General features: G+C 39.3%; 1 protein-coding gene across 13 annotated transcripts in view; it reads right to left on the reverse strand.

Moving 5' to 3' along the window:
* Positions 1–580: 580 nt before the first annotated feature.
* mbnl1 (muscleblind-like splicing regulator 1) overlaps positions 581–13,889 on the reverse strand; it is a 44,851-nt gene continuing 31,542 nt past the window's right edge. For 4 of the 13 annotated variants that reach the window (XM_008433776.2, XM_008433778.2, XM_008433775.2 and 1 more), the window contains 10 exons: positions 10,279–10,449; positions 9,435–9,659; positions 7,835–8,074; positions 6,733–6,786; positions 5,451–5,604; positions 4,409–4,444; positions 3,570–3,661; positions 3,064–3,108; positions 2,246–2,317; positions 581–1,433 (listed from right to left, as the gene is read on the reverse strand). In XM_008433776.2, coding sequence (XP_008431998.1) covers positions 2,261–2,317; positions 3,064–3,108; positions 3,570–3,661; positions 4,409–4,444; positions 5,451–5,604; positions 6,733–6,786; positions 7,835–8,074; positions 9,435–9,659; positions 10,279–10,449 — 1,074 coding nt within the window. In that variant the 3' untranslated portion in view covers positions 581–1,433; positions 2,246–2,260. The remainder of the gene's footprint in view (positions 1,434–2,245; positions 2,318–3,063; positions 3,109–3,569; positions 3,662–4,408; positions 4,445–5,450; positions 5,605–6,732; positions 6,787–7,834; positions 8,075–9,434; positions 9,660–10,278; positions 10,450–13,889) is intronic. The other 9 variants (XM_008433780.2, XM_008433782.2, XM_008433781.2 and 6 more) reach the window with 9 other exon arrangements.

A 13,889-nucleotide genomic window follows, 5' to 3' on the forward strand; every position in this document is an offset into this window, starting at 1 on the left:
AGGAAAGATAATTAACATATTTCCTTATCTGCTTAATCCTCGACCTAGATGTGAGTAAGACTTAAGAGCAAATCTGTGCTTTGGTTTCATAGTGAGATCAATAAAAGCTTCATATTTTTACTTGAAATGCAAGTAGCACTCTATAGTAAAAATGAGAAACTGAAACAGAGTGAACCACAAAATTGAAGAGCACGAATGGTTTTTAATGACCTACAAGACCTTTGGGCCTGTTTGCTTTTAAAAGTGGCTCAAAAGTGCTTCTCGGAGACACGTTTTTAGAGCTGCTCCTGTTTAAAAAGGAAGGGAATAAAGTAACACAATGCTAATTAAAGCTCCTCCCTCTACTTCCCCAGGCTTTAGAGTCGACGGACTTGATTAACAAATTATCCTGACAAATAAAACTGGTTCATTTAAAGGAGGCATGACRGATTTTTTTTTTTAGAATAACACTCTCCATTTTTGATAAAAAAAACAAACCAAAACAAACAATTAAAACCCCACTTTCAAACCTAATGAAATAAAAAAAGAGAAGATTAAAATAATAATAATAATAATAATAATAATAATATTAATAAAACACTCAGAATGGAGATTCTAAAAGAAAACAATACAAAAAGAGCCATACAAAAGTTTTACCTTCGGTAAACAAATAACACTGCTGAGATAACACTCTGGTTTTAGCTGTATGGCCTTGATGGCACATGACAAGGTGAGACAAGCTAGCCTGGCTGTGCTTTCAAGGTACACAGGTATGTTGGTTTACCCAGAACATTCATATGTCCAAGACCCTCATTTCAACATCTAGTTTCACTAGTAGCCGTAAAACACAATACTGTACATGCCCAATGCATTTGGCAGAGAGAATAAAAAAAATAAAAAATAAAAAAAAAATTATAATATCATTGTGCCTTTTAGATTTCAATTAAATTCAAGGTGCATATCTGCATTCCACTTGTAAACTATGAAATATGGCTATTGATTAAAAATAAAGCTGACAAAAAAAAAGAAAAGAAACAATAATAGAGGAAGGAAAACTCTTGGTCTGTCAACGTACCAGCACTAGATGTTGTCTTGTAGCAACAACGCCCTTAACCTTCTGTGCATGCAGTTATGATAACAAGTAGAGCAAACTGAGTGGTATGATTCAGTTAGACACAGAGGCGTTACGCGATTGTTTCCACCAACTCATCCCCTTCTTCTTCTTCTTCTCGGCTGGACGTCGATTCTGACGGCGAATTCTTCTGGATATTGATATGTGGGAAGATGGCACAGATCGTGTGTTTGTACCCTTGACGCATGTGACGAGTCCCTYGTTGTGGACAGGCTAAGAGATGGCTGACCCTCCTTGTCCCATTGCTTGACATTCTGAAGGTTATGTACATAAAGGCTTAACTCTTTTGGCTTGGACGGTGCCAGCACACATTCATTTTGATCTGTAAGAGAGGATGGATGTCACTTAAGAACGTTCAGGGAGTAGAGTACATGGAGTGTCCTGCACTTGAACTGTTTAGCATTTTGTCAACCTACAACCAAAAACGTCAGTGTATTTTACTGAAATTGTATGTGGTAAAAAACAAAACCCACAGTGTTGCTTAATTGCAAAGCGGAAGGAAAACGAGTCATGGTGCTCAATGTTTATCTTGCACATAACAAAAAAAAAGGTGACAAGTATTAGTAGTCAGCTCCCCTTAGTCAGCATTTGATAGAACCTCATTTTGCTCTAATTAAAGCTGGATGTCATATGTTTTTCTTCTTGCCGCTTTTCCATGAAGACTCTCACACAGGTAGCATTGACTTCTATCCTATTGAATGTTCTCGTTAGTGAAGGCCATTCTCTTTGTCTTTTTGAATGTAGACTGAACRGTGCACTTCAAAGCTTTGAAACTCCACAACTTTCTCCCTCACCATTTATACTGACACCCGCGGACTCTATTTAGTGATTAGATGCAACGTGAAGGCAATTTTGTTTAAAGTTATCAGAGTAAATCATCATTCTTCCAGTTCACAAACGTGCATTTTGTGATAGTCTATCACATAAAATCCAAATAAAATACACTGGAGTCTGTGGTTGTAATGGGACCTTAAAGTGGAACATCCTACAGAGTATGAATGCTACTGTAAAACACTATGTTAACCAACACTCTACAGCCATGGAGTTGAAACCAGAGCTAAAGYGAGTCACACAACAAAAGCTTAAAAACCTGGAATGAATAGACAGAATAGAAGCACTGAAATAGAAACTCACTGTTTTTAAGAGGAACTACATTTGAGTCAAGTACTTGTGACTACTCAGATGATCTGCAGATATTATTGGAATCTGGTGACAGAAAACAGAGATCATATGAAGCATGTCAAATCGAAAACACACAAAGTGAGCATTGGCCTCTAAACAAACAGGTCAGTGCAATGTAACCACATCCTCTCTCTATGAGATGAGCTCGCTGCTGAAAGGAGACAAAGTTAAGGAGACAGGACAAGCTTACTGCTACATTCGGGGGGCACAATCGATGCAAGTTTGTCATACCAAGGACAAATAGTTCAATCAAGACACACTAGCAGGGGTGGGAAGAGGGTGACTTAAAGGAAGTGTGAGATGAGGGAGGGTTGGATGGGAAGCTCTCAGTTAGGTGGCTTTCCCCATGCAAATCTAAGTCCTCCATGTTGTTGACCTCCACACCTCAATCAGATGCGGAAAACATGTAATAATGCATGACATGTTAACTGACTCTTAGTTCTTTTGCCAAAAACTTTAAATTACGTGTAATTCACCTCTAGCAAAATTTCAATCAGAATGTTGCAACATTGCAATACTGTTTTTTAACTTAAAAAAACAACAAAAAACTAATAAAGTCCAGCGTTTAAACACAAAGATAATGGTAGAGCTTTGCTTTATGTGCTGGAAGCGGCTGCAAAAAATAACAAGAACAAAAAAACAAAAGTAAGCCAAGCACCAGAGGGGCACAGACAGTGACTGTTGCACAAAGCTGTGCAAAAAGGCTCTCAAAAATATAGAAAATCAAAAATTAAATAAATGAACAAAAAAGAGAACTACCTCATACATACCAATTGCATGTATTCGTTGGTAGTCAACTTTGATAAGGAAGAGTCCTCAAAGGTGGAAAGGACAAAAATCAAGGTTACAATGAGGACACAGAATAAATACACATCAGATACTTTAAGGRAAAAAAAATGATTATGTTTATAGTTAACGAATATAGCCAAAAGAAACGCTTCGTCATAATGTGTTAAGACATTAAATATGGCATGTTGGACAAGTGTAGGCCAACAAGAGGGAGTACTGCTTTCTACCCAACCCACCCATTATAAGACACAAGCATTCCAACTCTATCAATGTGCACAGATAGATAGATAGATAGATAGATAGATAGATAGATAGATAGATAGATAGATAGATAGATAGATAGATAGATAGATAGATAGATAGATAGATAGANAGATAGATAGATAGATAGATAGATAGATAGATAGATAGATAGATAGATAGATAGATAGATAGATAGATAGATAGATAGATAGATAGATAGATAGATGGTGGTAGAGGTGCAAACCTGATTGGTGGAGGCAGTTGCGAAGGGAACGCTTGTGGCAGATGTGGTGGCTGCAGATACAGWGGCTGGAGAACCACCGTGCATCATGGGAACTTTTTTTTTGGAGGGAAAATCATGTAAGCATAAATACACAGAGGAGCAGAGGAGCCACATACAAACCAGGCAAATAAAAAGAAGGAAAATGTGAGCGGGTGGGGGTAAGGGGGGAGGGCTGGGCCCAAGTGGGATTCGATTTAACTAGTTCCCCTGACTTCTCTCTGCCAAGACTTGAATGCATATTTGAGTATATTGTTACAATTGAAGTGATTCGATTGTGCTTTATTTTCTTGGCCCACGTAACTTTAAAAGTTCACCTAAAATTTATTGTTGCATGATGCTTAATAATGAAATAACTACAGCAGAGGAGATGAAGGGGCCAGTTATAATTGAACTCCCTTTAGTATTCTTTAGGTATAAAAAGTGGGTCARTCAAGTTAGGACGGCCAAAAAAAGGTTCTTAACAAGCAGGAAGTCGACTGTTCAAGCAGTTTATGAGCACACAGGGGAACTAACAAAGCATCYGCTACTGAATTCAGCTGATAAACAAAATTCTGTTTCACACTATTCGTTTTTCATTGTGTGGACTCATGTTTCAGGTCTGAACTCGCGTCTTTACGCAGCTAAAACAGCAACTCTCGGGTCACCAAAATCGAYATTGAGCTCTAATTCTAACAAGCAATTTTTAATGGACAATTTGATTTTGATGACCAGTGACTCAAAGACACCAGGTTACAGAAAAGGAAACAAAAAAAAACAAAAAAACAAACAAAACAACTGAAGAAGGAAAAGCTGGAACCTACCAACGCTGGCTGCAGGTGTCATGCACAATATTGAGCCTGCCCATCATGCAGTGCAACAGGAAGTGGATTGGGTAGGGAAGAGAAATCAAAACAGCCCATCACAAGATTCGTTAGAGGGAAGGGAGAGATAACGTGGGAGAAAAAGTTAATATTTCTCAAACACAGACATCAGTGACTGGAGAAGGTGCAGATGTGACTGAGACTTTTGTCTGCAGGGTAGTGTAAGAGTTTGTAATTTGCTAAGCATAATAGGAGGAGAATCATTATAATCATTGAACATCAAATACACAKTCCAGCATTGAGCCCAAAGCAAAGTCCCAGAATCATGGTTTGACCCCATCCCATGGACTATTACACAGTTTGATATCTTTTAGGGTGGTTAATTTCGTATTTAGTTAAAATCATTGTTACACTAAATTCTATACATAGATATCCACAATTTAATTAAGGTAATTAGTCAGAAGAAAGAGATTAAAATCCCATCTTAATTCACAGAGGCCATGCAATGCCACACAAAACATAAAGCATGTATTTAGGCCCTTCCTCTTAAACTACAATACAAGACACATGCAGTGCCTTGCACAAATTTACATTKCTATTAATCTTTACAACATTTTGTCACATTACAACAATATATATATATTGCAAGGTTTGCAAGGTTTAGCTTGCATTTGTATATAGGCTATATATACTGCTCAAAAAAATAAAGGGAACACTTCAGTGTTCACTTAAATGTTAAAGTGTTCCCGTTATTTTTTTGAGCAGTGTATATATTACTGAAGTATATCGTTCTAAGGTAACAAAATGTGAAAAAAATTCAAGTGCTACAAAAACTTTAACAACATATGAATCTATGTTGGTTCAAAGTGGAAGTTGTTGTTAACTCAGTTCTGTAATTTCCTCCTGTCTGATGAAATAGTTGAACTGTTTATGACCGAACTGAGCTGTGTTGCAATCGATCACCCTGCCAAACCCCAGCCAAGCAAAGAAGCCAGGTTAGACTGATCCACCATCCACTGGCTGATTGCTTCGGGAGCCATACCTGATGGGAGGAAAGCAGCTTGCTGCTGAAACTGCATGCTGGCCAGGGCTTGTTGGTACTGAAGCATGCCAGTGTTAAACATGGCTGCGGCCCCGTTGGCCTTCTCCAGAGCCGCCCGCTTTGGGAGGGGAGCCATGACACTAGGAGTGATGCCCTGCCCGTCCACATGGAGGGAGGACAGTGAAAAGGAAAAAAAAAAAAAAAGAGGCAGAGATAGACAGAAAGAGAGGTGTGTGGAATTTAGAGAAGGTGTGTTAGAAAGAGGCAAAGACAGGGAAGAAAACAAGAAAAAAACGTTAGAGAACATCAGAGAAACAGAGCCACAACATCTTTGTGTGTACAACAATTACAATATCATATCATCAGTAGCAAGCAAGCAGCAGTCTGACACAAATACTACACAAGCAGGAGCATGATGCCTACTGGAGCTATGAGCTGACAGGCATTTACATATTAATAAAAAAAGGCTTTATTATTAACTTTACACACATAAGGCTGACTAATAAAGCAAGCATTAACCATTAAAACAATGAGGCTGCTAACGAGGTGGAACAGGTAGTAAGCACAGAGAAAGGGAGGCTGCACTGCTAGCTCCATGATAAACTGTGTAAACCATGTTTAAGTGATGGTTCACTCTCAGAAAAAAAAAAAATCTATCAAAAATGGTTTAAAGCCAAGAAAAAACAAAAAATAACTGCAAGGCGTAACACTCTACACGTCTTGGCATTAGGCCATTCTTGACTTCTGGTGATTAGTGTCAAGATCAAGATATGAGTGAACTATCATTTGTTACAACTAACCTGTTAATGTGGGATCACTCCTGTTTGGTTAGCCTAGCCCCCACCCAGATCCATTACCCATGCACTAGCAACACAGACATGCACACATTTGATTGACACTGACATTTAGACACACAAGACTGAAGCCATGCCACTTTAATAGAAGCTCTACTTCCCTCGCCCTCGCTAACTTTTGTTAGACAGGCTGCAGGCGATGAAATGACTGTGGCTCTTTACCACAATCTGCAACAGYGAATTTGTGTTTCTGCAAGTTTGACACAAACCGTTTGAACTCTTAACGGGCCACAGTCATTGTATCACAAGCAGCAGTTATAGAGTAACAAGAAGAAGAAGAAGAAGAACACACACTGCACTGAGACGAACATTGTAAAACAAAAAAAAAACCAAAACAAAACAACAAAAAGCTAAGTATCTTTGGTTAAAACACTGCTGCACAACAAAGCCACATGCGTGCCAAGCTAAAAGGTGAAAGGTCATAGTACCAGGTCAAAGGTTGCGTCGAGGGGTCGCTTCAGTGATTTGACAGCCGACTGAGTCTTAATTAGCAGGCAGCGAGCACATGATGGCAATGGGCCAATGGGGTTCAAGCGCATTAACATAAACCAGCAAGCAGAGGTGCATCATGGGGGCAGCAGTGCAGTTTGGGTATAGGTGAGAAAAAACAAAAATAAAAAAACAAATCATTGGAATGCAATATACAAAGGGGATAACAGGGCTAAGGCATGCACAGTGTGGACATTAGCTCTACTACTCAACAGTTAAATCATCATCAGAGAGATGATAACTACCGGACTACAGTGGTTATTTTCACACAGGAATAAATGAAAACAGAAAATTATTCAACCATCATTTGAAAAGAGCCTCAGCAAATAAACAGCAAAAAAATGTACAGAGGTGTAAATTCACATTTCTCCGCTTCACTGTGCACGTCATGGTCAAGTCGACATTACACTGATTCACCCCCATGTTCTCTGTACTGCTGTACCACTAAAAAGCACGTGGAGATAAACGGGACGTGTGGCTGCGCTACTATTCACCGGCACCGTCACAGCAGGAAAAGACAGAAGGCACAATGAAATCGTTTCAAATAATATCAAGAGGAAGAGAAGTTGTAGGTAGGAACAACAGAAACAATGGAGTCATAAAGGAGGCCAGGCAGAGAGAGACGGACAGAAAAGGAACTGGACTCTCTGCTCGTGGTCTGAGATGAGATGAACAAGGAACGAAGCAAACGGTTTGACAAATGAGGAAGAAAGAAACAAAACAAAACAAAAAAAACGCTTGACATGACAGTAGTCCTGGTTACAGTACACTGTTGTCTCATCCTTCTTCATGTCATCCAGCACAGAGCAGATTTTACCCACACCAACATGCAGACCTTTTAATATTTGACCTGGCAAAAGCAGAACTGAAAATGTTACACAACAACCAATTAGGAAGGCGAGACACGTTCAAACATGAAGGTGATTAACTTTGGCTCAACACAGCTAGACTTGCTAGCAAATACAAAACCTCTCTCTCTCTCTCTCTCTCTGTCTTTTCTGAATTTGAATGAGTGCGACCGTACTGAAAGAGAACGCTCACCATGGCCGCGGCAGCCGTGGCCTGGTTCACCTGATGCTGGGTGGCCTTAATTTTGGCCTGCAGGTGGGCCGGGGGGTGAAAGTACTTGCACTTTTCCCTGGTGCAYCGGCCCTTGATGTAGTCCATGCACACAGTGACGGTGTTGTCATTGGTGTCGATCATGGTGCTGTCTGCAGGGTGAGCGAAGCGGCACTCGCCCTCCCCCCGAGCACAGTTTCCCCTCTGGTACTCCCGGCACACCTAAATGAGTCAGAGGGAGAATAGTTAAATAGCATCCACGTCAAAATCAAAACACTGCGAAGTAGTTAAGTTAAAAAAACAAACATGTACGACATGATCTAAATGCTTCCTACTGCTACTAAAAGTATCTAACATATTGATTATTAAGGTTATAATTACGTTAATTGTTACACATTTATTTACTGTTGCTTTGATATTGATTTGTAGCTATAAAAAATGAATCAGTAATAAATTGTTTATTGTGCAGGACAGACACCTTTTTCTCCTTAATAACAGATTCTAATAAACAGAGAATTATACAGTACAGGGTACAAAATCATTATTTAAATTATTTCTATTTGGTTAAATGTGTAAAGATAAAAATTTTAAATATTATAGTGAACCCATTTAGTAGTGGAACACTTAGTGGTATGTGCTAGTTTTCCTGTTGTATTACATTTTTAAAGAGTTTTGGTCTTAAAAYTGTATTTTTGGATTAATACATTTAACATCTACCAATTTCTTAATGTTATTTTCCTTTGTTACATTACTGATGGTTACACTTGCTTAAAGCAGAGGTTAAGTAGGATTTTAGGCATTCAAAAGAGATTTTAAGTAAATGTTGTCTTTAAAAAACGTTAAGTGGAGAGGAGAGACTTTGTGTAGGCAACATGCTTTGTGGTTTAATGCAGTTTGTTATTAAAGGTAAACATTTTTCCAGTATGAACAAATACGACATTCACAGTTTAATCTTCAGAAGCTTCTCAAGTTTACCTTTGAGGCAGTAGAGGGCAGCACTTTCTTTAAAATAAGAGCTAAAACCTTCTTTTAGCACCTAACCTGAATTGAATAGAAATGTTGCTGTGCATGCTTCTTCTTCTAACTAATACATGAGCAAGATTGAGAGGTATAAATTTGTTAAATCTGCAAGTGCAATACTGAAGATTTTTCAACATAAGAGATTGTAGATAATTTTCTGTGTTTTTTTAAGAGTCAGTTCTTTGCTGATTTTTTTGCAGTTACTGGTAGCCTGGAAACTGTTGGTGCTTTCTGCTCAACCAAAAGCAATTTCCACACAAATCTGAATTTCTTCTGGTGATTTCAGTCATGAAAAACCTGAAGACGGCAGCAACAGCAGCAGCAGGGACATGAAGGTCAACTTCTCCTGTGACTTGGGCCTTTGAGTAGAAAGAGTCCCATTTTTTGTGTTTTATCTTCCATTAAACTTGTGATGCTCACATTTACCCACCGCATAAAGTACATTTGATTAAAGTGAACATCTTACTGGTATACAGTAGATTGCCTTCTAACAGAAGCATTTTCCCTTGAAAACAAAAATGATGAGAAATAAATAGGTTGCACCTATTGTTTTGTCTGTTACCTCAAGCCGGTCTGTTCTCAGCAGTTTCTGGGCTGCGGCAGCAGCAGCATTGGGAACTTGGCTGACGGTGGGGCTGGAGGCCATAAGCACGGGGGTGCTGGGCAGGATCTCCGGAGGCATCAGGCTCGGAGACACAGGGCTCAGGTAGGGATTAAAGGCTGCAGCGGCAGCAGCTGCTGCTGCGCTGGCGTTGGTCGCCAGGCCTGGTGTCACTGAAAACATGGGCTGGAGCAGAAACAAAACAAAAGGTAAAAAAAAAAAAAAACTCTGATTGTGAGAATGTTTGCATTCACAAGCCTTCTGTCTGAGAAAATATACAAACTAATAACAAAAACAGCTGAAGAGAGATGAAATTACATGGAAGGCCTTATGAAAAAAGTTTATATTTGAACTTTTTCACTATTTGTCACCTTAAAAATACAAACTTCAACTTCCCATGTCGTTGTTTATTTGATGATGTTTGATTGAGACTTCTTGCAAAAGACCAACACAGAGTAGCCAACAATTAAGGGAAGTAAACGATCCATGGTTTTAGCATTTTGTAAAACAAAACAAAACAAAACAAAATTAAATATGAAAAGTTCAACATTCATTTGTTGTTTTTAGCATCCTAAAAACTGATACCTCTAAATAAAATTCCGTGTCATCTTCTTTGGCTTCTGTCGTCGGCTTCAGAAGCCAACAAAGTTGTGTCGCAATGTTGCTGAATACAAGTGAATGCCATCTTTTTGGATTTTCATTTGTAAAAAATATAATGACAATCGTATTTTCTTTTTCTTCCACGTCACTACAGTGTCACTGTGCAGTCGCTTTGGTGTATTTCATACTCGTGTTGTCCTCTTACCATGGGGGGTAGCTGCGTGCCGGGCATCATAGCATTGGCAAGCTGCATCTGCTGGGCCAGCATGGCCATATTCTTCTGCTGAATCAGATTGTTTCTGCCATTGATCTCCAGCTGGGTCTTTAGATGGGGAGGAGGGTGCAGGTACTTGCAGTTCTCCCTGGAACAACGGCCCTGAGACGGAAAAAAAACAACAAAAAACAAAACRGAAGTGTCAACATTCGGTATTACTCATGAGTGATGCAGGTACGGTCGGATGAACTGCATCCACAACAAGTGCAAAGTTCCTAAGGAGGTGACAAAGATACGAAATAAAAATACGGGGAAAAAAATAAATAAATAAAAAATTTGCTAATGAGTCACAGCTGTATTCAAACACAGCAGATGTTTTCTCCAAAATGATAATAATAAATATGATAAACATTTATCTTCTGTAACTATCAGCAGATCTTTCAGAACCCACAACAGCCCATATTTTATGCAAACATGACGAAAACCAACATATCAAGTTCTGCTGCATTTATCRTTAGTAAAAAAAAACAAAAGACATTACACAGTTTCAAACAAATTACATCTGGTCAATGACAGACTGTTACATTCAAGTTGGGCTCAGTCTGTCACTAATTGTTAACAGCTTGCTATTTCTGTCGGTCCCAGCTGGGACATGTGAGCATGTGTGCAACAGCCTCAAGGGGTCATGACTGACATACAGTGCTGTTTTTCTCCAGACATCTAGTTTAAGGCACACAACATGTCTGACACCAAAAATACTCATGTGCTCATATGACCCGTCTACATTATCCCAGGAGTCACGCAGAGGTCGACCCATCAAAGCTTCTGGCTAATTATTTAGGACAGAGATCACATTCTGCTTTCTGTAGCAAATATCATTCTATACTTTCAGTTTCTAGAATCACCCAGCCAGAAGGCCCAAGGATGCGTACACATTTATGCTTTTTGTGCACTCGAGAGCTCATTCTTTTGGAAGTAACGCTCGTATGACCAGCGTCCGATATGCACGAAAACACACACTCACGACCAGGTCCACAATGTATTAAAGGYGTGTGTTTACTTTCAGGCCAGCAGCAGGGCTTATCTAACTGTGSCACCTATCTCTTGCTGACAGAGTTGGGATTTATCTCTACACGTTGACGTGACTATATCCCACTCTTCAGTCTTCTTTTACTTTCACTGACACTGGAGAACCAGACAGGTGCGGAGGCGGGAGGATAAACAAGAACCACTATTGAGGCAAAACAGGGTGACCGTAAAACGGTTAAGGTGTTTTTAAGGTGTTATATATTTTTTTCTGTTTGCTCAAAGCTGCCGTCTCTGGCTCTTCCTGGATTTCCTTTTAAGGACATTGCGGCATGTGCGGCTAATGGCAGGCTGACACCAATTAAGAATTCATGGACTTGGATTTATGGACCTCTATATACAGGCCCTGTGATCTTCTGCACTGCTTGGATTATAAATTAYAGCTTGATGTGGGTTGTTTCCTGATAAAATCTTCAAGGAAGTGGGAAATGATGGCACCTGTCACGTACCATTCTAGCGCAAAATCTGGTTCAAAAACTGTTTACATTCCCCAGCTCTAAWTAAGTGCCAAAAATGTTAGACTAATGTAGAAAGCAGACCACATAAAGAGAAAAAAATATGCTTGATGCTTTAATATTTAGACAACCTGCCCTCCTACTGCACTAAATAAAAAATGTGCCTGWGGAACTAAAACTAGCTSAAGGGAAATATACAGCCAACAATTTAACTCATAGGTAACTTCCCGTGTTGCRAGAACGAAAGAAAATGAAAGAAATGTAAGAAAATGAACAAAAAAAAATKTACTGACAAATACGGACATAAAGTTTTTATGCAAAAGTATCCATACTGTTCAAACCATTTAAAATTKTGTCATSTCACAGTCACATGTTCTRTGTGTGCTAGATATACACAGASTAATGCCYAACAGTGAAAAGGAAGAAAATACTTTAAAATATTCACAAGTAAAAATACTGTAGCATGGTTTGTTTACCCTCCTGTGTYAGTACTTTGAAGAACCAGCTTTTTGTACATTTATAGCTGCAAGTCTTTTTGTGTTTCCCTCCGCRCCTACAGAGTGAAATTTATTCAAATTTTTTCGTGCAAAATAGTTTCAGCTTTGTCGGATTGGATGGGGAGCACTTGCGAACACCAGTTTTGCAATCTTTTTCACAGTTGCAATTAAGCCTGAACTTGTTAACACATGAATATCTAGTGTAGCGCTGGTTGTGCACCCTGAGGGCTGGTATTCTGCTGGAAGGTCCAGGTCTCAAGTGTTTTTCAGTCTTCAACAGGTTTTCTTACARGGTTGCCCTGAATTTACCTTAATTCACCTTCAGTATAAGATCTGACCAACTTTGCTGCCTYTGTGCAGAACACCGCCACGTTTCGCCCTCGTATGGTGTTTACCTTTGTTTTACGTGTTAGTGGTGTCCTCACCTAGACGAACAGAACACCTTATAGCTTTCTTTCAACAGTGGCTCTCGTCTTGCCACTCTTCCATGAAGGGTTGATTTGTAGAGTGCATGACCAATTCTTGTCCTGTCAACAGACTCTGAGAGGTGGATCTCTGGTGCTTCTCTTGATCTAACATGTGCCGCTTCACTGCTTCTCTGAATAACGCCCACCTGCTCAGACAGGCAACCTTATCTTGGTAGTTTTGCAGCTGTGGCATACTTTTCTAATTTCCTGATCCTGGAATGAACATTATTTATGCAAGACAACTGAATCTTAGTATATTGTTTTGTAACCTAACCCTGCCTTAAACCCCTTAAGCACAACTACATATCTGCCTGCTGTRTTCTTTAGTCTTCATTATGCCATTTGAATTTTACTAATTTTCATTAATAAATCTTCAGGACAACTGTAGCATTATAATCACGTAGCTTCAGAAGTCAGTTGGCTGCGCTGGATACATATGAAATACACATGTATGTACAGATATACTCAGGGGTGAAAGTAAGGGGGTACGGAAGGGTACTGCGTACCCCTAAAAGATTTAGCGGGGGTACACAGTACCCTCAAGAGAGGAGCGGCTCTCTCTTGTAAAAAAGTCAATGGATTCACCGTGCAGCYGTGAGTTCACCCTGATCAGCCGTGACTGATTAGTTTTTCAAGAACAATCTAAAGCACGACATAATCAGTTAATAAATAGCTTTTTTTCTCATTTCATATTGTTTCTGAACTGTTCGTGCTTTGCTAGAGCAGCAGGGCGATATGTCGATCGCGGAAGGTTTTGAATCGATCTCGACATTAGGAGACAAACTGAGCGCTGCCAGGAGGCTGAGACCAGCACGTCCTCCTCTGGCTCCTTATCAAAACGTTCGTAATTTTATTAAAGAACAACAACAACAACAACAAAAAACATAACGTGCTCAAATTAATGACCCAACAACAATAATAATTTCAGTGATTATTGTTTCAACAAGTTGTTGCGCAATTCTGTGCATTTCGGTTCCATTATCAAAATAACGAGCAGAGCAGGAGTTTAAAATTAACTAATCAACTACCGCTGTGTTCGGGGGAGCGCTTATTAATAATCGCAAAATAAAAATTAAACCTGCAAACCTAATATTGTA

This window comes from Poecilia reticulata, linkage group LG17 (assembly GCF_000633615.1).
Source record: "Poecilia reticulata strain Guanapo linkage group LG17, Guppy_female_1.0+MT, whole genome shotgun sequence".
NCBI lineage: Eukaryota > Metazoa > Chordata > Actinopteri > Cyprinodontiformes > Poeciliidae > Poecilia > Poecilia reticulata.